Source organism: Anopheles funestus, chromosome X (assembly GCF_943734845.2).
Source record: "Anopheles funestus chromosome X, idAnoFuneDA-416_04, whole genome shotgun sequence".
Classification (NCBI taxonomy): domain Eukaryota; kingdom Metazoa; phylum Arthropoda; class Insecta; order Diptera; family Culicidae; genus Anopheles; species Anopheles funestus.
In genome coordinates this window covers 10,212,635-10,238,619 of record NC_064597.1, presented here as the reverse complement: position 1 = coordinate 10,238,619, position 25,985 = coordinate 10,212,635, and the positions used below count along the sequence as shown (strand labels likewise).

The window sequence follows — 25,985 nt, the reverse complement described above, 5'->3', positions numbered from 1 at the left end:
TTCACACACAATTTAGATGTTGCCGTTGTGTGCCAGATAGTTAGAGAGTGTTTCATCCCCGAAAGTTGTACGAACGCGTGCATTAAAAAGGGGGAGCGTAGTAGTAGTAATAGTAGGATGGTAATGTAGTAGAAGTAGTAATAATAGTAGTTGCGCCACAGTTTACCGCAAGCCTCAAGTTGTTTGCAACTATCATTTGCTACTTCTTTGCTCTCTCTCTCTCTCTCTCTCGTTTTCATTATCGACTTTGTTCATTATCGTTTTGTTTCTGTTCTGATTAGATAATTTCATTTTCGCATTCACTAATGAGTTACATGATTTTTCAGCTTGTGTGTTCACCGTCATGATAAGTTCCCTTCAATTTCTTTACTCCAATTTAAAAAAAAATACCCAACTTCTAACGTATCTACTACTAATGTCCCTTTACATGACTTCCGCTAGCTTCACTGCATTTGTTCCGTTTGTTCGGACGAAATCGCTTTCCATTACCGCAAAATTAATAACATCTTTCATATTGCTGCTTGCTGAGATAAGATCGGCTGTATGTAAATCTATGTACAGAACGGAAACCTAATGTGTCTGTGTGTGTGTGTTTTGATGTGTATTTGGAGGTTTATCTAACCCCCCTCCCCCCGCCACATACCTAGGCGTCACGTGTCGCTAGATGCCTTTTTAGATAGCCATAAACGTAAACGTTTTCTATATCACGTGCGATTTTTTTTTTGTTTCTGCTGTTTACTCATCCTGCTTAATCTAACCTTATAAGTTAAGATCTTCTTTACCCCGCCCTGTTCTGCAACAAAAAAACATACCCCTTTTTCCACTAATTTGATATTTAGTGCTTTTAATTTGTTTTTCTTTTTCCTTTCATTACCAAAGCTACTTTTAACGTTTTGCGTTTTGACTGTTTTGTATGCATTGCTTGTTTTGTTTGTTTTGTTTGTTTTTTTGTTACATTCCTTTTCTTATCGTCATCATTTGTTGTTTTACCTTTTTTGTCTTGACTGCATTAATTGATTTTGTTCACCTTTGTTTATGATTTACAGTCGGTGCCGCACGGTTGAATCGTTTTAATTAGTAAAACATATTTGACTTGGCCGTTGTTTTTGTCTTCATATCTTCTCGCTTCCTCTTTCTCTCTCTCTCTCTCTCTCTCTCTTTATATTATCTTATTGCTCAGTAAGAGTGACAATTAATCCATTTATAGTAAATCTTATGCAGCAAAAAACCGTGCGCATCAGATGTTGCAACAGGACACAACAAAGAAAAAACGAATAACGCCTACGTTTGTGTGTGAAATGTGTAAAATAAAACCAACTGAAAATAAGAAGCTGAGCGAAACAAAAAACCACGCACACGCACACACATAGACAATAGAAAAATAGACACACACAACAATTCTAATCAAACCCTTCCAAAAACATAATACTTAGTAGAAAAAAAATCCCTTTCCGTGTTCCATTGTGTTCTACCCGTGAAGCTTTTCTGCTGTGTGTTGTGTTAGATGGGAGAAAAAGGAAAGAAATGGAAAGTTTCATATGTTTGCATTTCGTTTTGCATCATTATCCATCGTTTCTTATCCGTTTTTTTCTCTTTGTTTTTGTCTCGGGTTGGATAAAAAAAGAAGAAGACATGACCCTGTATTTGTTTGCATAAAAATAATCGTTCATAGCGTTACGGTTAGTTTTATGCTGCTTTTCTACCCTGTAGCAGTAGTAGATAAGATCCTTTCGTTGCTTTGACGTTAGACATTACGTTTGCTGCTTTTTTTCTCTAAACTATTCGGTTCTAATATCCCAAAGAGTAATAATCACGTGCTTCATATACTTTCCATCAATCGATCAATCCCTGGAATGTGATTACCGCAATCGAAATAAAAAAAAAACTGCCAGTTTTTAGTAACACAAACATGAGACAGGCAGCAGAATTGAAAACTGAACAAATGCTAAGGAAAAGTTCTGCATCTGTTTGCCCCCAAAAGCGCTTTTGTAAGCCAATTGTTGATTGTTGGTTGAGTAGTCAGTATAATAACACCGAAGAGTTATTAAATAACGAGTGTTATCAAGTGTTATCATACCGCCATTTGCAAAAAAAAAACCGCTTCAGCAAGCTCCGAAAGGTTTAACGATCTACAGATTCACTGATCTATCTTCGTGTGCGGATGGGACTAAACGAAAAAAAAGGACAGCGATGACTAGATTGTGTAGGACACTACTACACCCAGAAAGCAATATTAACATCTACCAACGTATAAACCCAGATAAAGATGGAACCATAACGCCAACCTTAAGTGACAATCTAACGCTCCCGTGTGCGTTGAGCGTTACTATAATTTATCTCTCTCTCTCTCTCTCTTTCTATTTCTCGTCCTTCACAAATCCTTATCCCTATACCGGTACCTTTGCCAAACAATACTAAACACGATGCGTTCAAGAAATTTTTGCACGCATTTTTTCACACCTCGTTCTCATAAAAATACTGATAAAACACTCGGCAATACCATGATCGTTCGCTACTCGATCACAATCGACCAGCGGAGGCGCTTCCGATCGAGCGAAGTTAGCTCGGCTAACGCTTCGCCACCAGCCGCATCATCGTAGCTACCGAGATCGTCCTGTACTGCCTGCTGGTCATTGTTGCCCACTGCTGCCTGTGACACACAGGTACTAACCGCATCAATACTATCGTAGAAATCAACACCATCGGAAGAGTTGCGTGCCGTCGCTGTAGTGCAGGTGGTGGTAGAGGACGATACCTGGGACGGTGCGTGCCGGGACAGGGATGGTTGCTGGCCGGCCGGATGCTGTAACCGGTTCACCTTAAACTCGTACAACTCGTCGCCGAGTGTGTACGGGTACGGTTGTCGCTGGGGACAGTACAGCAGACAGCTTTGCCGATCGTCCGCTTCGCTGCCCGCCTCCGACGACGTTACGTTGCTGGTTAGCTCCAGACTTCCACCAGACGTAGTCGTGGTTGTCGTCGTCGTCGTACCGGTAACGGTAGTACTGTGTTCACCATCCACATCCGCTCGTATACCGTCCGATGATTGGCGCTGATGGGAACATGCGCTACCCGTACCACCGAACAGCTGCTCCCAGGTTTTCAGTATATTGGGGTTAACCTTGCCGACCAGCCGGCAGCCCGATATTCCTTCATCCTTCTGCTCCTTTATCGATTGGAACGCATTCATCTTAGGCCGTGGCACAATTAATGATTCCTGTCCACCCGTTCTTTCCTCGCCGGTATCATCCACTTCTTGACCCTTGGACGGTTGTTTCCCCACACCATCCTGCTCGTCCTCTTCGTCATCTTCCGAGGCGTCCATCAGCAGTATGGGATGCTTGTATGCCAGCTCGTCGATCTGACGCTGCTGTTGATCCTGCAGCACAAGCAAATGCTGCCGGTCCGCATTGACGTGAAAGATGGGTGGCGGTATCGTAGGCTGCTGATACGTGGTAGCGGCCCGATTCTTTGCCGCCAGATACTCGCCAATCAGATCCCTTGGTCCGGCATCTTCACACAGCGCTGAGGTAGAACAGGATGGACGCACGGTAGCGGTACTGTTCGGCACCTTGTACGTGGTACTGCCAGTCGCCGTCTGCGACCTTACCCGCCCGACAGCCTTAAGCGACGAAGCATACGTGTCCGGCGAAGGAGTAATATCCGGCAGGGGTGGCGGTGATACGATGCCCACGCATGACGGAAGATCCGGAACGATCAGTGGTGTTAGTGTCGGTTTGGCCAATCGGAATGTGTTGTTTCTTCGTGCCTGCACAGATGTTCCCGTACCAACAGCGTACAATATTGTGCAGAAGGAATGTGAAGCGGAATGGAAAATGTTGAAAAACGAGAAAGAGAAGGAAAGGAGAAAAAAGCGAAAAGACAGAATAATGAGTAACGGACGTTTTAGACCTAGTCTTATTATAATCAAACTTGCAATTTTAATTACTGCAAAATAATAGGATCTTACTGGAGAGGTTGATGGTGCAAGGGATAAGGTAAATGTTCTCTCTCTATTCTAGAATGTTTTTTTGTTGTTGTTGTTGTTGTTGTGTAGTTATGCTTTGCTTTGTTACAACTACTTCCATTAGTAAAGGCAGTAAGAAGCACAGCCCGGTTTTGCGGCGAAACATAACCAATAAGACAAATAAAGAGGTGAGAATCAAAAGGTGCATAAATGAGAGCACAAGCTGTGAAGGTAAGTGTATGTATGCCGTCTTCCAACTCGATTGCGCATTACTGATTACGGTGATAAGATGGTGTTGTAGATGACGTTAGCCACGTTGTATTACCAGCGGGGATATATAACACTAAGCCCAAATTACGATTTACAGATCCCATTCTCCTAAACCTACAATATCGGCAGATGTATTATGATGTACAATGTTTTCCGGTTATGTCCTTCACCAAACAAAAATTTATTCTTTACGGCGCTGTAACGTCAGCATTAGATTAACATTCCTGGTCTTTGGTCATTTCTTTAGAGACATGCATGCAAGCACACATACCCACACATACAACCCTGTAACCCGTAAAACAGATTCCTCAGACTGTTTCTGTAATCAATGTCAACTAAAATACTCTTCCAAACAACCACTAATCCTAGCTGATCTAGCACGAACACGTCCACAAACGACTGCTTGAAGCAGTACTACAGTACCGCTGGGTGTAGTATATTCACATTGAGTAGCTTCTACTGAGTAGCGAAGTCAGATGGTCGGTAGGAGCAGGTAGTTCGTACGGTCACACACAAGCGCACACAACAAACAGTATACCACTATGCGCTTCAGATCTCTTTTCTTCGCACTTTACAACGAAAACAGTAAAGTATTACAAGAAAGAATAAAAAAACATAAAACCAATTAAAAACTAAAGGAAAACAAAATGGAAAACATAACAAAAACCAAACAAAAAAAAAAAACATCGAAAATAATAAAAACTAATTAAAGAAAAACAAATAAAAGTAATAGATAGCGATATAATGAATCGAAATGCGTAAAATGGATCTATAGTGTTTGATGTTTGACAGGGATGAGTAACACAAATGATACTATTTTGTTACTAGGATCGTTGGAAAGTTATAACAAACACATACACAACGTACGCTAATGAATAGACTGCATGGTTTAACATCCATGCACTCTCACACGCACACAATCATACTAAAATACTAGCGAGGATAAGGATGATGGACGAGAAAAGATGATGAGGAGATGCTATTGGTAAGTTACTTGGATAGAAGCTATGGAACTACCACCTTCTGCTGCTGCTGCTGCAGGAAGGATAGTCAGCTCAAATCTTGTTGTCTAGTCAGGTTCGTCTAGTTTTTTTGTTGTTTCTAATTGTTTCCAATAGCATGTTACGTGTTTAGCTTCTCGATATGTATATGTAGTACCTACACAACAAAGTTCCTAATGTACGATGGTTTACTATGTGTTCTTGGGTTCTTAATGACAGTACGTTGAACATTGAATGGCTCTTACTGTGTGCTATACTACTATCATTTTTCCTTACGTGTAACCGGTGTTGATTGATTACCCTACAAAACAACTTATCCGTCCTTTTCTCATTCATTTCGATTCGTATTTATACACATGGGTAATGCTAAAGGTCTTATGCTGCTAATTGGCAATGTGTAAGTATAAAAAAGATGAATCCAAGCACTACAACACTAGCTACCAATACGTAGGAGGTGATGATAATGGCAAAATAATAGTTTAACAAAAATAAGCCAACACATTAAGTTAACCGATGGCGGATGGTATGGCGACAATGCATTCCGTGGAATGCATAACCAGTCACACATTACCGAAGGATTGAAGATGCATGAAGCAGGAATGTGAAATGAAAATGAAACTAGACTGGATCTACAACTAGTACCAAGCTAGCCATGAAATAAAACCGTGAGCCATGTGTAAATGGAAATGGTACAAACATATTGTTTAACACAAGTATGAAAAATAGGTAATGAAAGAGAATGTATACATATATGAATATCAACATAACGTAGAAAGGTGTTCAATGATATACAATATAAACAGAAGTGAACAATGATCAAAAAGTAAAACAAATGGATCAGAAAATGGAAAATGTAGGCATTAATAACAAACTCTGTACACCAATTGCAAAAGAGCAATAGAGAGAGAGACTATTATAGAGCGAGAGGAAGGGATGGAGTGAGAGATACATATTTATAGAGAGAGAGAGAGGTGAGGAGAATATTTATAAAAAAAGAGTTATAAATAGATGAAAGGCAATGGTAAAGAAATATTATGGGGATAGAGACAAAAATAAAAGGAGTGGAATGCATGAGAAGGAAAACAAACACAATTACAAAACTAAACGAAAGAAAAAAAAAACAAAATAACAGGACTTACGAAACGAGAAGAAACAGGTAGATACCACACGCGCTAGAGTAGGCAGTAGTAGTGGATGTTGTGGTAGTAGCACTAGTAGTAGTAGTGGTAGTAGTGGTAGTAGCAGTGGGTAGTAAAATGGTAGTGGTAGTAGTGAGCAGTTGGCGAGCAGGTTTTTTTGTAAGGCTTGCCGGACATCGGTACGTTTTGAATCTGGACCCGTCTCTGGGAGCGTCACATCTCTACGATTGCGCCGATCCCGTCCTTCCTTGGTGTTGGTGCTTAGTACTGCTGTTTAGTGGATTGTCCTTTGAATGGTTTTGTAGATTTGGTCCTTGGACTGGCTGCATTCAATTCGTCTACTGCCGATTGTTGTGGTTTTTGCCCGATATCCTTTACGCTGTCGCACATTAACAATACTACCATCGCCGTAACTTCACGCACGTGTGATGCGTGTATGCGAGTTTCCGATTCATGGTCGATCATTTATATTAAGGCAATATATCAGAGTTGTTCTGCGTGCCGGAAATGTCCTAACTGTTGCAGTAGCATCTTATCTTAGTCGCTTTCATCTTGTAGATGTTCCTTCACTCTTGGTGTATCATAATTGCTTTGTATTAGATAGATTTATACACTTCCGATTCGTCGACCTTATCCTACCAAAACGGCTCTGGCAGTAGAGGTACGCTCCACTATTTCAAGTATTTTGATATCACTGCTCAACAAACACCGTACTCGATGAACATTTGAATATTAGAAGGATCAATACAACAATTTGCAGGCTCAGTAAAACATGCGCTTAATAACATAACGCCCCTCCGCCATAATCAACAGAGAGAATGAAAACGAAACAAAAATAAAACACGGATATTATCCTCAGAACGCGATGAGATATGCAAAACCCGTACACCATCATACACATACATACAAACGAACACACACACACACAGTCTTGCATTTCAACGGATAGAGGGAACCGAAAAAGGAAGGTTAATTAGATATATCAACTGTGAGTTTACTACAGCTGAACCTCGAGATACAACCCTCGGAAGTGATGTCCTTCCAGAGTGGAAACAAAACTGAAATAAAAAAATACCTAAACTTTTAACAAAAGGAAAGTAAATTTAATATCAAGTAAAGTGTGTCATTTATGCCAATTTGCACGATTTTAAACAACCACCTAAAAGCTCAACTTGCATGAATGGTGGGGGAGGGTTTTGTGGACGATCTATCAAGTCATGGCTATTACCTCTAATATCTTCGATTCGCATTCAAGGCATATCTCGAGAGCTCAACCGTGCAGTGAACCCCGCTAGGAGTCTTTACGTGCATAGAGATTTTAAGGGGGTTTAAACTATATCGAAACGAAAACACACAACAGAATTAGCAACCGGGAGATTGTCCGTTTTCGCTTCACTTGTCTTCTTGGCAAGGTATAGCCACGTTTGCTGATCATCTACTTGTAAAGGAAAACTTGTTCGCTAGTCTTTGATCGATAAATCCAAATCGACTGCCACAATATTGTTTTGTCCCCGTACCAACCAAATGGGGCTGATATTTCAATTTCCCAAGTGCGAATACATTAAATTATTTGGATGACAGCGTTGAAGCGAGAATGATTGAGGGAAAGTGTGTGGGCTCGATGCTCTCTTCGCCTAGTATTTCAGAAGCAAGTGAGTCGACTTTATGAGTTTAAAGAAAGATTTCTTCAGTTAATCCCGAAAAGATTGTCGCTTCTAAACAAGCGGATCGGCTTTTGACTTTTGATGTGGTGACGCGGTGAATTTGGAGAGAAGTATGTAGGAATTATTGGAGCTACTAAACGCTTCTCAGTTTGCGAGCTATTTTAACACATCACAAGGTATTTTTTGTTCACTCCTTCTAAGTGTCTTATGGGCACAACCTCTGTTTGTGTGAGGTGTTTCTGTTTTGCAGTCACTAGACTGGACCAAGAATGAAACCCATCCCTGACTAACAATACCTTTTGAGGCTGTGGTGTACAATAGAAAACGTTTTGCAGCTGCAGGAAAATGAAATCAAGCGAAAGACATACTACCTTAAACCCCTAAGAACACGATTGCCAAGTGACGATACCTTGTTTAGGCGTATTTCTCTCGTACCGTATGCCAACTGCATAACCCTACGGGAAAACGGGTCCCTAGTGTGGATGTTTTATGGGTAGCCAAACTCTATAGAAATATCCGCTTTGGAATGTTCCAATAAAACTAATGAAAGAGTCCCCAACATCCCCTCGCTTTTGAGGAGACGTATTAAGTCTTTGTTTAATGCATGGAATGCATAGAAACCCCTGAGGCGTACTTATGGAAGTACTACATTTACTAGGACACTATTGGTCCTCGAATCATCGTGCGTGAGGCAAGCGTTAAGGCAGAAAGGTACAGCCAGATTGGTAGAGCAGGTTAAAAACGGGCCCGGCTCCAGTTTTGGTGCCCTGTTTTTGGTCTGCTGAACGCATTGTTGAAAAGCCCAAATTAGTCACCCAAAAAAAAAAAAAAACAGTGAAATCACAAAAAAAAAAACCCCAAAACCCACCGGCCTAGAGGAACAGAAACTGAGCCGAAATATAGAGAGAACGAGTTTTAAACGTAATAAAACAAAAATCATGAAGAGAAAACAGGGAGAGCAAACAAGTGCGCGCCGTTTTGACGAATGTTCATCGCTGCGATCCCGGCGACGGGTAAAACAGGACGGTTGGTGATGATGGTGTTGGTGGGTGGTGGTGGTGGTGGTGGTGGTGTAGGTGGTGGTAGTGATAGTGGTTGGTGGTAATTGTGATGATGGGTGGTAATGGAGGGTGTTTGACACCGTCACTGCTGCCGCCGCCGACTCCGCCGCCGCCGCCGCCTCCGTCACCTCCCTCCCCTTTCCTCTGCTGTTGGCCCTGCTGTTGCTGTTGCTGCGCACGCGGCGAAACGCGTTTCTTTTTTTACATCTTCAGCCAATTCAACCAGCTTCGGTTGCGTACCTTGACGTTGCTGTTGCCGGTTGACGTGGTGCTGCCGGTTGTCGCAGCTACCGTTGCCGACTCATCCGACTGTCCGGTGGAACCGATCGAGGCGGTCGAAGCATGCCGCAGTACGCCGCCGCCGCCTCCTCCTCCTCCTCCACCGCCGATACTTGCCTTACGTTCGCCGCTACTAATACCGCTGCCCGGGCTGGAACTAAGCTCCTTCCGGGAGCCGGACTTGCTCAGCTGACCGGTGGCCGACCCGTGCGTAGACACCTGGGCCGATTGCAACCGGGACAGCGAATCACAGTTCTTTACCTTGCTGGTGAGGTTGTCGCGCTTGGCGCGTGGTTGCGGCGAAGAACAGACCGCCCCACCGTAAACCACGATGGACGCCTTCGTACTGGCGGGTGATGAGGGTGGTGCCCCGCTAGCCGTACCCTTGCCGGCCGACACCGGTATCGAGGAGGAGCGTGATTTTTCCAGCGACGGTGTATCCTTGCTGGTGCGCCAGCTGAGTGCGGAATCGGCCCGGTACAGGCTGCCACTGCTGGTGCTGGTTGTATCGCGCGTGCGTGCCATCGGTTGCGGTGGTTGGTGGGCCGGCTGCTGGTGCGACGACTGCTGACCGAACGAGCTTGCGTCGGTTGACTTCACGTACAGGCTGCCGGTGCTTTTCGTTAGGCTGCGGTTCGACGGTGGCCCGGACGATGCGCCACCACCACCGAGTGGACGCTGGGCCGATGTCGTCGGTGTGGTTGGTGTGGGTGTGACAGAAAAGTTCCGACCTGTCGGTGGTTTCGGTGCAGCCGAACCTTTTGACCCTGGCAACGGTATCTTCGATGGTCGACGGCGGGGCGTTTCTGGTGGTTGTTGCTGTTGCTGTTGCTGGTGATGTAACTGCTGCTGTGGTGCAGTTTGATGTAGCAATCGACCACCTATACCTATACTGTCCCGCTCCGGTTGATCCTGCGTCGATTCGGTACTGCTGCTGTGCTGCTGATGTTGCGCAATATCATCCATTACGACCGGTGTCATCGCCTTCATGGAGGGCGTCGATACCTGCGACGATTGCAGACGCATCGCCAGCTGCGCCAGATGTTGATGATGGTGTTGCAGATGAACGTTCGAAGTACCTATCATGGTAGATGCGGACGGTGGTGGTGGTGGTGTTGATGCTGTACCAACCACCCGTTCCGGGCTACCGGCAGTCGACGGTGGTACAGATTTGCTTGACGTCTTTGACTCGATCACACGCAGCTGCGCTTTTGTACCTTCGAGTTCGATCGATTTCTCCTTCAGCTAAAATAGACACCAACGCACAAAACAAAAAACGATGATGACTTTAGGCACTTTAAGGGATTTAAGCAGTTTGCTACCAGTTTACCTGAAACCGTAGATCGTCTATATCTTCCTTCGACTTTTCTAACTTTTCCTGCAGGAAGGTGCGGGATCCTGTCGCCTGATCCAACCGTTGCTGTAATATCTGTCAAAAGGAGAGAATAGAAGAAAGAAACGTATAAAACACATTATATTACAAATTTCAACTAGTTTTAAACAACTTTCTCCAATATTTTGTACGCTTCATTCTGTCAAATGTGTTTCCCACAAAAAACACTTCCTCGCATAGTGGCGTTTGCTCCCTATTCCATTTGATTGGTGAGTATTAGTGTCATTTTATTTCACAGCGAGGAACGGTCAGAGGTACCTCCATTCCTCAAACAGGTCGGAAACGTTCAAGCGAAAGTGATTCCATACAATTTTAAACCACCCACGCTGGATGAGTAGCTTAATGGATGCCGCATAAGGGGGAAAACTTCACTGGACGAATATGATTGAGATGGGATGTTGTGCTAATCTGTGCTGTTCGATATTATTACTAGCAATACTGACTGAAACATAGTTGTATATTTATGTTTCATTGTGTTCCAATTGCTGTTCCAACTAACCGCAATATTTCACGATGTAATCACAGCTTGGTAGTCTTATTCTACCCTCTATCTGTGCCGGTATAATACGCTTTACCGTGCTTACTGTTACTTACACTCACACAAAAGTGTGAGCTAATTCCTCTTTTCTTTCCGCAACACACACACACACACGCACATCGGACACAATCGCCCTAGATATGGAACAATCCCGGCATACGGAAGAGAACCCATGATAATAAATGCTAAATAACGTTCGCAGCACTCGCCACACAAAAATTGGTTCGACTACAAAACTAAAATCAACCGATATTTAGAACTGGGCTCCGTTAGCATGCAGAACCGGGGGTGCGTCGGTTCGTTCGGCACCGAACGATAATTCGCACCATTTACCTCTTCAGCCTTTTCCTCATTCCATTCTCGGCTGAGTGCTGACTGTTTTTTTGTTGTTGTTGTTGTTTTGTATCGCTAGATACAACCGTACAGTAGATTAGCGGGAGTAATTAGCTGTTGTTGATCGGTACTAAAAAGCGTTTGTACTAAATTTTCTTAACGTTTATTCACACGGCCCTCCTTTATGGATGGTTCACTACCAGATATGAACACACAAAAGAAGTCATTTTAAAAATAAAACATTATAATGGGCGTAAATTTTTGAAAAAAAAACTTTCTGCTATATTCATTTCTAATTGAAAGTCATCTTTAAATTATTTAACACTAGAACTACTGGTCCAGTCATTTTGACTGAAACGCTTCATTTTCATCACGTTATTTTTTGGGTGTTAAACAATCCTAAGGTAGTTGAAACATTAATTTTACATATATATTCTATAGTACGATCTCCAATAAACAATTAAATATACTACAACTCTTCAAAATTATTTAAAAACTAACTACGAACAAAAAACGCTTAAAACGCTTGATAGTTCATATCACTATCAATTTTAGTACATCGTTACTAATTGGAAGTACCTTCATGTTGACATTATATTATCAATGAAAAAACCAACTCGAAATAGATGTTAAGCGAATGAAAAAAAAACCTAACCCAACTTTTAAAAAAGCCATCTCGCCCTATTCGGTTGCCAGCTATCAACAATTAATCAGCCGTTCGTTCAGCCTAAATTGTCTTGTTAAATTTCACCCATTCACTTTAAACCGCGTGTTCCACGGCGTTCGGCCATCCCACATAGTGACAATTGCGTGGAGGAAGCGAAGAAAGGACCACAAGACAGAAAGGGTTACACGACGATCATTTACAATTCGTTCCTTTGCCTGTTTAGCGCGTCTCTGTGCCGGTCCCCCCCTCGTCACAATGCCGGAAAATAGCAACCCATCAAATTAGATTGACTAATGGGGTCTTGATTGGAGAAACAAGTAGCAAGACATTAACAGCACCCTTCGAACAACGAAAAAAAAAAGAACACGAGTAACGATCAAATAATCTCTGACACCCCATGCCGATGGTGATGGTGACGGTGCTACGATCACTCTGTCTCTGTGCGTCTCTTCTTCTCGTTGTGCATTCATTGGTTAGCAATATATTTTTTTTGTAGGACACGACGAAGATAGTAAAAAAAAACCAACACGCTTTTTCTTCTTCTAATCATTAGGAAGAAGTTTTTGGCCCCGCGTGGCTAACAATGGTGGAGAGTTAGACGATTTGGGAACACACATGTGAGACACACCTCACAACCGGATGCGTGTGGTCACGTGTAAAATCACGGGCCTAATGGGAGCCATTTTTAACAATGTACAATGTAGTAGTTACGCGTTTTTTTTGTTGATGTTCCACAAGCACCCAAGTGCGCAATGGGAAATGATGTATTTCAAAGGTGTGACACTCGCAACGGTTAGTTGCAAAAGAGTGGAAATGTGTTGGTGGTTGACACAACCTAGCGGAGAGTTGGTGAGTGCAGGTATGATCGTCATGTTGGATCTGAATTTAATTTCCTCTGCCGACAGACATCAAGGTTCTAATTGTAGTATGCGTTAGGTACTCTCCGATGCATTACTAGATTACTGGAACACTTTACTATCAACAGCAGAAGTAAGAATGTGTTGTAAAAGATTGACAAAACAGCCTAGTTTCAATGTGTCACACGAGTTTATAGGTCTGTAATTGAACAATAATACACTTGGTGTATTAAAATGTCATGCAAAATTAAGCAAATCACAATGCTTTAAGTTTTTATTTTTTTTTTTTTTTGGATCGAATTTTCAACTCGGCACACTTCATTGGAGCACAACTACACACGGAGTAAAGTGATTGAATTGAATTGAATAATAGATGATCTCTACCCTGTTCTCAATACCGACGTACAAGCTTGTATGTCAACCCACCCAGGAACTACATCAAACCCTTGATGTATGCACCTTGCCGAGCGGCATACACAGTACGGTGTGTGCCCCAGCTGGACATACGATTCCCGCGGTCCATAATCGGCCACACCTGGGTGCCGGACGTACCTCACACGACACCGAAGCGTATCAGTACCCCGGCACGGTGCCTGAATTGGTAAACCCAATCGCGAACAAAGAACCCATCAACGCATCAATAACAGCGTGAGCGAAAGCGAACTGGACAGACCTTCTGCGTCTGCCTGTGTGTGCGCGTGCGCGCACGTGTGTTTGTATGAAACAAAAAAAATTATTCAAAAATCGAGGTTGCTAACCTGCGTACCGAAACGGTTTAGTATCCGGGCGGGCACAACACAAAACGAACAGGGGCAGCAAAATTGGGGCCGACTGTTCCAGCCAGTCGGAGCTAAAAAGTTGGTTCCTGCCCAACGCCTTTCCGTTGCGGCTCGCTGCAACAACAGCACCACCGGCCGGATTTCATCGGTGGCGGACCGGATTCTAGCGGTAATGTTCGTACGGGGGTTTGAGGTAACTATTGTTCGCCCGACGAAAGCACCCAACCAAACCCAGACGATCGGCAAACTGGAACTTAAACAGCATGCTGACGTACATTAAGGGGAAGTTTGTCTGCTTTTTTTTGTTGTTGTTCAGAATAAAATTATAAGCATACCACACCACATGCGATGAAAATAATAGCGAATCAAAGGAAGCAACAATAACAAAAATTGCTGGATTTTCGTGCTGCAGCTATTAGTGGATTTTTTTCCAGTATGGAAGAGAAATGTTTCATGCTGGATTCTGGATCGTATTGATGCTGTTCGTATAGCTTCTGGATCAAAAATTTGAAACAGAAAAAAATACAGTAAAACGTCGATTACCCGGCAGGCGGATTAACCGTGCGCCGAAAATTGACAACCGTGGTGAACATTTGTACAGATGTCTGCTTAGTTAAAATTTTTAAAATCGTCACCAAACGATGTATTTGAAATGATTTTAGTTTACGTTCTAAATTTAAATTGTTATTTGATAATAATTTCTTTGATCCAGAATCATTTTTAGCATTAAAAGGACCACCATAGTATGCTTTATCTGCTTTAGATACCATATACGCTTTATCTAGATATACAGTAGAACGCCGATTATCCGTACTCATCGGGACTGAGCCCCTGCCGGATAAGCGAATATCACGGATAATAGGCACAACTCTTCTTATTGATAAATATTAATGTTTAGTGCGTAATGGGTGGATTTTTTTATAAAGCGAGATGTTAATTTGCTTAGGTGCAATTGGCAAAATAAATCTGTTCTATTTTTTTCGAATTTAAGCCGAATTACCTATTGAAGCTTTTATTTCTTGCCATCATTGATTTTGCATTTAATATGTCAATTCGCCTTCAGAACTATCATTTCCGAGCTGCACGGATAATGAGACAGTCGAATAAAAGGAAACTCGGATAATCGGCGCTCCACTGTATAAATGACCTTAATGTTTAAGGGGACTATTATCCGTGGAAATCGATTAACCGGTATCAGTCCGGTCCCGAGTACCCCGGATAATCGACGTTCTAGTGTAGTAGCAAGATTTCACTTCTACGTCTAAGTCCCTCTTCAAACTTGAAGTTTGAAACGTTTATGTCAATCACTTATAAGTTCCAGAATGACCACTACTGACCTGCGTAACCCTTTGAAATCGTAAATTCACTTGATAAATAATAAATTTTAAATGAATAAATTTGAAATCGATACTGCCATACAGTATCACTAACCCATAAAAAAACCTATTTTGATTAGTTTAACACCCCATTACGGTCCTTTTCGTGTCAGTGGAAAGCTAGGAAAATGGGGTACCACCTTACCTGATTCTGTACGGTCACCGTTAGCAGGTGACGCTGCAGTCCGACGATATTTGTCTCGAGCAGAATCGCGGCAATCTTCTGCGAATCGAGCGAACGGACCCTCTGTACCCAGGGTGCACCAAGGAACCCATCCAACCAGCCGAGCGTTCGCGAATCAATCACAGCACCGTCCGTTAGTGTGTCCGCACCCGGTATGATTGGGTACGGTGGTTCGGTACCGGCCACTTCCGCTTCGTCCTGTCCGAACGAACCTTTACGGTACCGTGCGCTGGTCTTAAGTAGCTGCGGTGACGTTTGCTGCTGTTGAGATACGGTCGGCTGCTGCCGAGCGGTAATTGTCTCGGGTGAACTGTGACCATGGAAAATGGGTTCAAACAAAATCAGTTGACAGTACTGTTGACGAGATAATGGGGGGGCAGGGGGGTGGGGCATACATACCTAGACGCACTTCTATTTACATTTTGCGTATTTGCGAGATCATGTAGCTTGCTGTGAAGCTCCTGCTTTTGATTGTTTGCCACCGTGAGCTGCTTTTGCAGGTCACGCATCGTTAGCGTGAGCTTTTCCACCTCGTCCTGCATCTTTGCCGTCTGTATACGGCCGGCTATCATTTCTGCCTCGTACTCGGACAGCTTGTCCAGCAAACGGTCGCGCTCCTTACGCAGTATTTGTACATTATGATCCGTACCGTCCGCTAGCGTACCACTCCCGGATCGAACAACCTGTTGCTGCTGCTGCCGATTCTGTTCCCCATCTGTTAGATGATGCGTTCTCTGGAAGGGTTTACCAGCAGTTGGTACACCGCCCGATACCACTACGGTGGTGGTAGTACTGCTGGTCGTACTAACCGGCGTGATCGGTACGTTCGCTACGAGCGTGGTAGGTACGGGCGTTGTCACGTTTCCTACCGCTGCCGGATTGCTATGGTGTATGATGATATTGTTGTCACCGGATCCAACACCCTGTGGAAAATGCTGCGTATGATGGTGTACCGGTGCATGATGACTAATAGCTAAATTGGTTGCCCTAGGTCTTTCCCGCTCCAGATGCTGATCGACCTCCTCCCGGAGCCGGCTACTTTTCCTATGTATCACATCGAGCAGATTCCACAGTTCACCACCGGCATCCGTCCCTAGTCGGTTGGTTGCCGTCGGCAAGATGAGCGTTCCCTGCGGAAAAGCATCGATTAATCACCTAAAAAACCCCAAGCAAACAAACAAAAAACAACTCCATACCTGCACAGCACCGCTCGTGGAGGATGCCGCACTGTGCGTCTCCTTCGAGGAGGACGTTTCGTTGGAGAAACCCGAATCCTGTATCACACTGCCGTTGTTGCCTTCACCGCTCTTTGGTTCCTTCTTACCGCTATGGGAGTTGCTACGGCTGCGGATCAGCGAGGACGACGAATGTTGCTGTTGATGATGCGCATGATGATGATGATGATTCAGATCGGACGCATTGGTGTTGCTGCTGGCGGTGTTGCTGGACGTGACCGTACTGCCGCTTCCGGCGCTCGTCGATGGACCACCGTCACCGGTACCGGGAATGATCGTCGTACTGCTGGTGTTACCACCATTGCCTATACTACTGCCACCAACAACATCCGCACAGCCCACTTCTTTCTGCGTTAGTTTGCGCCGAATCCGTATTCCCGGCTCCCACTCACGTCTGTGCGAAGAAGCGAAATTAAAAAAAAAAAACAAAACCAAAATTAATGTAAACACTATTACGGGTAAGGATTCCATTATAATATTTCAAAAATCCAATACTTACCGACTACCCAGGGATGAGGTGGATGGTAGACCGGTAAGAGTACTGTTCGCCGCTGAGGAAGCCATCTTCGATTTAAGATCGGGAAAGGTTTCAATAACCAGATCACGGAACTCCAGTAAAGCGGCGACTTCATTCTGCAAATCCTGCAAAAACAGAGCGAAACATAACGTTAGTGGTTGACTGGATGGGTGACGTACCATTATGGCAACGTACTGTGCGCGACAGTCTGTAACAAGCGTTAACTCTTTAACTAAGAACACTTCAATAATCCGTCCGTCTCTCTCTCTCTCTCCTTTCCTTTGCTAGTTCATACAAACCGTTCCAGTAATGGTATATTAATTTAAATTAACGGAAAGCATTTAATTAACGTATGCTTGATAAATTTCTCACGCTGATTAACATTCGATGACGTGAGCGTTTGTTTCGATTGAATTATTGAAACTGTGGCTATTTTGTTCGAAATGAACCGAAACAATTTGTTCATAAGCCGGACATGGAATCTACCCCCAGAATCCTCAGTAAAAAGAACTCCAGTTGCCAATGAAAAGACCGAAGCGGAAATCTTTTTTGGCATTAAAAACCTCAAGAGCTTTCCGCATACACACTGCACACTCAGTGAGCAAGAGTGAGTGAGTGAGTGAGTTAATTCCTGAGGATATGAATTAGAGATGTGCAAAGTGAGTAAGAATGAGATAGTGAGTTGAAACGTTGTATTGAACGAGCTTCGTTCACTCACCACGATGAGTTTTAGCGACTCTTATTTCACTTACTCACTCATGAGTGTAAGCATGTAGCCATGGTGAGTCGAATTGCAAAAAGAGTAAATATGTGAGTTGAAACAAAAATCAGTTGAAACGAAACCTTTCATACACATGAGTTGAATACATGCGTACAATACCCAAGCTAGCCAAATGAATATACTTCTCGCTCTGAAAAACTATTAAACCTGTATAAGCGAACAAACCGCCTCGGCTTAGCAGATTGGCAGCAAATTTACTTTTTTATTTTTTTTTTTAATTTTTTTTATTAATTTTTATTCTTTTTTTAATAAAAGCATTACTTGAGTGAAAAGAAACTTATTTCAACCAATTCGAATTAAAATAAATCAATTTAATTTTTTTTGCAAAATTTCTCAAAAAAAAAACGTAAGGGGTAAGCCTTATGAAATTTTCGAGTTGAAAATTTTTTCAAATTTTTTTTCTGATTTTTTATTCTTTTTTTATTTTAAAGCACTATTCGAGTGAAAAGAAACTTATTGCAACAAATGTGCATTCAAATATATCACATTTATAAATTTTGCTACATTGGTCAAAAATGAAGAAAATTTAACATTTTCTCAAACAGGGTATGGAACTTGGTTCCTCGAATAACTTCTGGCACAGACATCTGAGGGCATGGCTGTCCAAGAAGAAAATGTAGCCATTGGTGCCATCTATCGACCACAAGTTAAAGATTGTCGATCCGTTGGATACCGACTGAGTTATAGGCAAAATTTGGTGCAAAAATGAGGAAAATTTTCATTTTTTTTTTAATTTTTTGATTTTTTCATTATTTTTCACTCTTTTTTTATTTCAATCATTATTTGAGTGAAAAGAAACTCATTGCAACCAATTGGGATTAAAATATAACAATTTTATTTTTTTTTGCAAAATTTCTCAAAAAAACGTAAGGGGTAAGCCTTATGAAATTTTCGAGTTGAAATTTTTTTGAAATTTTTTTTTCGATTTTTTATTCTTTTTTTAGTTTAAAGCATTATTCGAGTGAAAAGAAACATATTGCAACAAATTCCCATCAAAATATATCACATTTTTCAATATTGCTAAATTGTTCAGAAACAGGGTAAGGAACTTGGTTCCCTGAATAACTTCTGGCACAGACATCTGACGGTATGGCCGTCCAAGAAGAAAATGTAGCCATTGATGCCATCTATCGACCACAAGTTAAAGATTGGCGATCCGTTAGGTACCGACCGAGTTATAGGCAAAAGTTGGTGCAAAAATGAGAAAAAATTTACATTTTATCAAACAGGGTAAGGAACTTGGTTCCTCGAATAACTTCTGGCACAGACATCTGAGGGCATGGCCGTCCAAGAAGAAAATGTAGCCATTGATGCCATCTATCGACCACAGGTTAAAGATTGGCGATCCGTTGGATACCGACCGAGTTATAGGCAAAATTTGGTGCAAAAATGAGGAAAATTTTCATTTTTTTTTAATTTTTCGATTTTTTTATTATTTTTCACTCTTTTTTTATTTCAATCATTATTTGAGTGAAAAGAAACTCATTGCAACCCATTGGCATTAAAATAAAACAATTTAATTTTTTTTGCAAAATTTCCAAAAAAAATCGTAAGGGGTAAGCCTTATGAAATTTTCGAGTTGAAATTTTTTTGAAATTTTTTTTTCGATTTTTTATTCTTTTTTTAGTTTAAAGCATTATTCGAGTGAAAAGAAACATATTGCAACAAATTCCCATTAAAATATATCACATTTTTCAATATTGCTAAATTCTTCAGAAACAGGGTAAGGAACTTGGTTCCCTGAATAACTTCTGGCACGGACATCTGACGGTATGGCCGTTCAAAAAGAAAATGTAGCCATTGGTGCCATCTATCGACCACAAGTTAAAGATTGGCGATCCGTTGGATACCGACTGAGTTATAGGCAAAATTTGGTGCAAAAACGAGGAAAATTTTCATTTTTTTTTTAATTTTTTGATTTTTTTATTATTTTTCACTCTTTTTTTTATTTCAATCATTATTTGAGTGAAAAGAAACTCATTGCAACCAATTGGGATTAAAATAAAACAATTTTATTTTTTTTGCAAAATTTCCCAACAAAATTGTAAGGGGTAAGCCTTATGAAATTTTCAAGTGGAAAATATTTTTTAAATTTTTTTCTGATTTTTTATTCTTTTTTTTACTTAAAGCATTATTTGAGTGAAAAGAAACTTATTTCAACAAATTCACGATAAAATAAATCAATTAATAAAATTTTGTCAATAAATCTTCCTTAGGAAATTTATGCCGGATTTTTTTTATGACTCCAAAATGAGTCGTTAAACGAGCTGACTCCTTATAACGACTCATTCACTCTGAGTTGATTCACGAAAAAGAATTGTTATTCTCATCTCTAATATGAATTTATGATTTCGACACAATATAAACAGTTTTATGAATCTTTTACTCACTCTTTTGCGCTCTAAATCACTCACTCGCTATCACCGACCATCGATTCACTTTTTTGCGTTTTAAGTCACTCAGTAAGTGTGGGTAAGTGTTTGAATTTAAATCGCTCAATAAGAGTCGTAACAAGAGTCTATCTCAAAGGAGTGTGTAAATGCTTCAAATCCTTACTCTTTCATACTGTTCTCTTTCAACTCTTTGAAAAGAGTGATTATTCTCATCTCGTACTAGTGAATCCTGCCAATATTATATTTGAAATTCATGAGATGAATACTAAATAGACTACGATTACTAATTACAAAAGAAAAGTTGAATAGTTTTCAAAAAAAGTCAAAAAAAGAATTAACACTAGAACTACCGAAGCAGTCATTTTGACTGAAACGCTTCATTTTTATCACATCATTTTTTGGTGTTAAACAATTCTAAAGTAGTTGAAACATAAATTTGACATATATATGTATGCTATAGTAATATCTCCAATAAACAATAAAAAATACTTAAACTCTACAAAATTGTTTAAAAATTAACCAAGAATGAAAAACGCTTAAAACGCTTGGTACTTCTAGTGTTAACACTAGAACTACCGGACCAGTCATTTTGACTGGAACGCTTCATTTTCATCACATAATTTTTTAGGGTTAAACAATTCTAAGGTAGTTGAAACATGAATTTTACATAAGTATTCTATAGTACGATCTTCAATAAACAATAAAATATACTTCAACTCTACAAAATTGTTTAAAAATTAACCAAGAATGAAAAACGCTTAAAACGCTTGGTACTTCTAGTGTTAAGGAAAGAATCTTGAACACATGGAGACGCCTGGTTTTCTTTTTTGTTTAACCTATGACATTAGCACCAACACACAAATAACATCTAAAGTACTTCTACTAGCATACTTTGAGGGATTTTCGACTATCGTTGGTAGAAATGTTGTGTTCCTTTTTTGTGTGTCGTTTTTTCTTCCTCCCATTGAACGGTGGCCTAATCGTGTTTAAGGCTAATGGGAAGCCAAACGAAGAGAATTAGTGTGCGATAGACGAGTTCGCATAGCTACCATTATGCACCCGTGTAAACCACCAGAAGTGCGAACTCTACTGAGCCATGGTAAAGCGATTGGTAATACAATATCTTTTTTTTTTCGAATTCCATCTCGAATCCGTCGGTGTTACCGATGGAACCGATCGCCATCAAACATCTTAAAACCCGCACCATATGACGGGGGGTCTGGTACGGGGTGTGGATTTAACGAAAGGTAGACGTTAAGCACATCGACGTAGGTGTAGAAAAGGATCTACCCGCGTAAAGGCATTATACGGTTTGCACTGGCACCAAACGCTGCACCCCGAATGACCCGATGCATCCGACTGGGGGGGTGGGTTGGTACCCAGCGGTAGATTAGCCTTTGTGTCAGCAAACGTGGCAATGGAGTGTTGCATCATTCTCCATTTTTTTTTACGGATGGACAAACCGTTCCGTCTTTCGATGGTCTTACGGCGAAGGTGGAGGTTTTGGACCATTGCAAACTCTCATTTCTCATCTTTGCGTGGGTTTACACAGCTCACAAGCTGTTCTGCAGGCTTTAAAAGGCCTATCACGGGTGACGACTACCTTGTCACCTTGTAGGGATGTTTTGCGATTGGTAGTTTACGATCACGAACCGATCAGAACAACACCAATAGAGTGTATTGCCCAAATCAAGCAAAACCATATTTGTCCAAAAATTAATAAAAAAAAATAATTAGACCATCCAAAAACACACCGCCATATATTCCAATTAACTTTTCTCCTTATTTTAGTTTTCTTTTCTCTTTTCGTGTTAATAAAGTCGCCATACTATTTTATTATAGCAAATTAAAATTTATAGTAAAATTCTTTTATATTACATATGGTGGGACAAATCAATCGATCTTCTATTATGAGTTCGATAAGTAAATATCTATTTTTATTTTTTTAATTTCATAAACACTAGTTATAAATTAGTTGATGTATGACTTTTACATATCTTTTCTATTGTAAAAAAACATTAAAACATAATTCTGGTCTTCAAAATTGTTTATAAAAAAATACTTAAAACGTTTGGTAACTCTAGAATTAGGAACAGCCAGACTGTATTGATTTTTATGCGCATATTATAAAAAACAAATTTATATCTTAACTTACCTGTAATGACTTTGTTTGATCGGTGACGTGATGGTAGTGGTACGTCTCGGCAGCTGGAGTCCTCAATGGCACATACTCCATACCAGGTCGCGGAACAAGTGAGCACAGGTCACTCTGTAAATTGAGAAAACCACAAGAAACGTAAGAAAATTGGCTCAAATCGGTCAGTGTTGAGTGGGCAAGGTGGGAAATCATCGATCGCGATATGAAAAGGATCAACCGCACGATACATAATGTTTGTTTGATGCTCGGCCAGTTGTGGCTTTTTTTCCCGCCACCTCCAATGATTGATGCACAATAGATGGTAGCCGCGTGTATGGTGGATGCTTTCATTGCGACATCACGCGAAGATTTCGCTTAGACCAAAACATTTCAAATCGTTATTGTTTGTCTCGAAACATTTGTTTTTATTTTGGTGCAAATTACGTAACGATATTTGGTATCATTTTATTGGGTTTAATTTTTATTTGCAGAGATTAAAACAAAATAAAAGTTACCAATCGCAAATTCGTCAGTTGTTTGTTTTTTATATTTTTCTTTGCTTTTCGTCTGTAAGCTTAAGCTTCACTTTCGATGGTTTCCCGTTTATATTTTTCCAAATACATTAACAAACCCATACACGGACCACTTTCGGTGGTTGAAATTGTTTTGGATTTTCACTTTTTTGTTGTGTGTGCATCAAATCCGCGTCGTACGCTTTTCGGATTCCACATCAAGCAACGATTACTACTTCTTTTATTTATTTATTTCTGTTGTTGTTTGGATCATCTGCGTAACGTGCATACTCCACCAGCCGGCAGTAATGCCATTACATCGCGACCTAACTTTTCACAAAGCAGTGTTCACGTCGTCTTACAACAACAATAAAACAGCAATAAAATAGAAAAAGAAAGAAAAAAAACTTATACAAAATTAACAACATACAAGAAAAAAAACCGATTCCAATCAAACGAGAGCATAGCGGAGAGGGGGAGGGAGGGAGGGGAGGGGGAGGTAACAAAAAACCGCAAAACAAAATGGTGTGGACGTGGAAGTTTTTGTTAGTAGCAAAGCCATGAGGGAAAATGGTGCAAATCGCTTTTGTCACATCCGATCGGTGACGGTGACTTTCGCCTGTTTGCGGTTACGCGTTTTGCTTTCACGGGTTTTTTTTTCTGTTACAAACCCGGTACAGTCACACACAGCTGCAACAGGCAGCAAGCGCAACCAATTCCGAATCGTTACTAGCACCGGTTGTATGTAGTTTTCTTCGGGGTTTGTGTTTTCTTTTTTTTCAATCTAGTTTAGTTTCCACCCGACAGTTCTATGCGCACACGGGAACAGGCGTAAGGTGGGAAATATCTCATTAAATTATTGGACACAGAGCACGGGCACGGGAAGAGAAATGGGACGGAGAGTTGTGCCCTAATCCGACCCAGTCCCGGTTTCGATTGTTAAAAAACCATCGATCGTGACGTGTGAAGGGGGGGGGGGGGGGGGGGGGGCTGGGAAAGGGTGACGGTGGCAGGAGGAAACGTCTGGTGATGGAAGAAATCGGAAAATTGTTCATCGACAACCGATTGACAGGCCGTCGGGAAATCTTTGAATTGAAAGAGAGAGATAGGGAGAGACTGATGATCACCGTAACTGCGTAGAAAGGAGTTTAATTGAAATATATGGAGTAGGTTTTTAATAAAATGTGTATCACGTTTGGATGGGCAGGAAAAGGGAAGGGAAGAGAGTGGAATGGATATAAAATTTCTTAACAACACAAGTGAATATTATATTCAACTTAAGATTAACTCTAATTCCAACGAGCGTTACTATATCGGTTTCGTAACGCCTAAATGTATGCAATTTTGAATATTAATAATCTTTGTTTTCCTCAAGTAAATAAGTTGGTACAATAAACCGACAATCGAATCGGTTTAGTTTTGAGTTGACAGCTCTTTTAACATTTTATTCCGTTCTCTTGAATCTTGAACCTCTGAAGACCTCGACCGAATATGAAACAAATACAAAAATTGCATACCTTCAGGTGCGTTACAACTTGTTGCTAGTGAGAAGAACAATTTGTGCCCTTTGTTGTCGCAATGTGGATGTCATTTACTAATTTTACTGCCCTAAGAAAAAAAAACAGATCAACTTTGTTCAATCTACTTGTTGCGTCACCATACCAAGATCTAATTATTTCCAGCGGCTAACAGCAAGTAACGCTCACGTCACTAACTGTCACTTACGACGTAACGTTCAAACCGTAGCTAATCGAGAGTGGTTTTTTTTTGCTTTGCTCCATCCGGTTTTGTGGAGTACACACGGCAACTGCCCCAGCAGAGGATACACCGGTGGTTTCGATTTTAGTGTTTTCGATTTCGACCAACAAAAAAAAACCCTTCAAACCCTTTCGGGGCATGCCATGCAACGTCCACGTTCATTCGCTAACACGGGTTAGCTGAGTTTTCGCGATGGCCGACGACCGCATCCACCACTGCCGGGGTGGGGGGGAGGATTTTCTTTGTTCGTTACGCGCCCTTGCGCCATGTGTCGCTCGAAGGGTTGCATTTGCTCACAAACCTTCGCGCGCCCTCTTTCCAACCAACAGCGTAGGGCGCCCCGGCGCCCTTTGTCAACTGTTGCCTTTGGGCGGACTGATTAAGCACGAATCGTTCGCTGCTGCGGTTTCGATACTGCCCGCCAATACCGTAATAAGCGTGGTGTCGTGACACTAATAACTATTCCATTTTTTCTTCACTGCTCCATCCGCCTGGTAGCGACCCCTAGGCGGCTTTTACACTCCACTAATGTTCGATTGTACTAATAACGCTTTCCTTTCCCATCTTTTCGCTTTTTCGTCCGATCAATCATATCGGACGATCGTTCGTAAATCGTGTTCGGGTGTCGTCAGATCCTTCGGCTTTACAACACTAAAGTCATTCTTGTGGCAGCAACATTTAAGCTGTCCGTGAATGATTGACTCATTCGATTGCCTAACATTCAACTACGGTGAAGCACCGCTTATCCGGGTGTTAGTTTCATCCGTGCTGATAGAAAATGACAGTTTCAAAGGCGATGTGACATATTCCCAAAGTCGATAACTTGTGAATAATAATAAATGTTCAAGATCAATCAATAAAGAAATAAACACAATTTAATCCGTGTTGGGTGAATCTGATTCAGATTCATGAATCTGAACGAATCCTTGAACTAAATAAATGACTCTGAATCTCTATTCTGAAGATTCATGAATCCTCATTGAATTATGATTCCGCCCTTTTGGAATAAGTCTACTCTTCCTCCTTTCGCCTCCCCCTCCCGGTCAAGCTTTTTAATTCAAATGTGTAAACACCGAAGATTAACGAATCTTTGATTCATTTGAATTTATGAAAAATGATTAATATTTTGGGAGTCGGCTCATGA

The 25,985-nt window shown here is 41.3% G+C and overlaps 1 protein-coding gene across 12 annotated transcripts in view; it reads right to left on the bottom strand.

Annotated features, from left to right (window-relative positions):
• Positions 1 to 378: 378 nt before the first annotated feature.
• LOC125763302 (protein bunched, class 2/F/G isoform) overlaps positions 379 to 25,985 on the bottom strand; it is a 122,175-nt gene continuing 96,568 nt past the window's right edge. For all 12 annotated transcript variants that reach the window (XM_049426279.1, XM_049426252.1, XM_049426287.1 and 9 more), the window contains 8 exons: positions 22,590 to 22,703; positions 17,243 to 17,385; positions 16,705 to 17,137; positions 15,908 to 16,638; positions 15,470 to 15,818; positions 10,712 to 10,810; positions 9,343 to 10,626; positions 379 to 3,769 (listed from right to left, as the gene is read on the bottom strand). In XM_049426279.1, the coding sequence (XP_049282236.1) occupies positions 2,513 to 3,769; positions 9,343 to 10,626; positions 10,712 to 10,810; positions 15,470 to 15,818; positions 15,908 to 16,638; positions 16,705 to 17,137; positions 17,243 to 17,385; positions 22,590 to 22,703 (4,410 nt within the window). In that variant the 3' untranslated portion in view covers positions 379 to 2,512. The remainder of the gene's footprint in view (positions 3,770 to 9,342; positions 10,627 to 10,711; positions 10,811 to 15,469; positions 15,819 to 15,907; positions 16,639 to 16,704; positions 17,138 to 17,242; positions 17,386 to 22,589; positions 22,704 to 25,985) is intronic.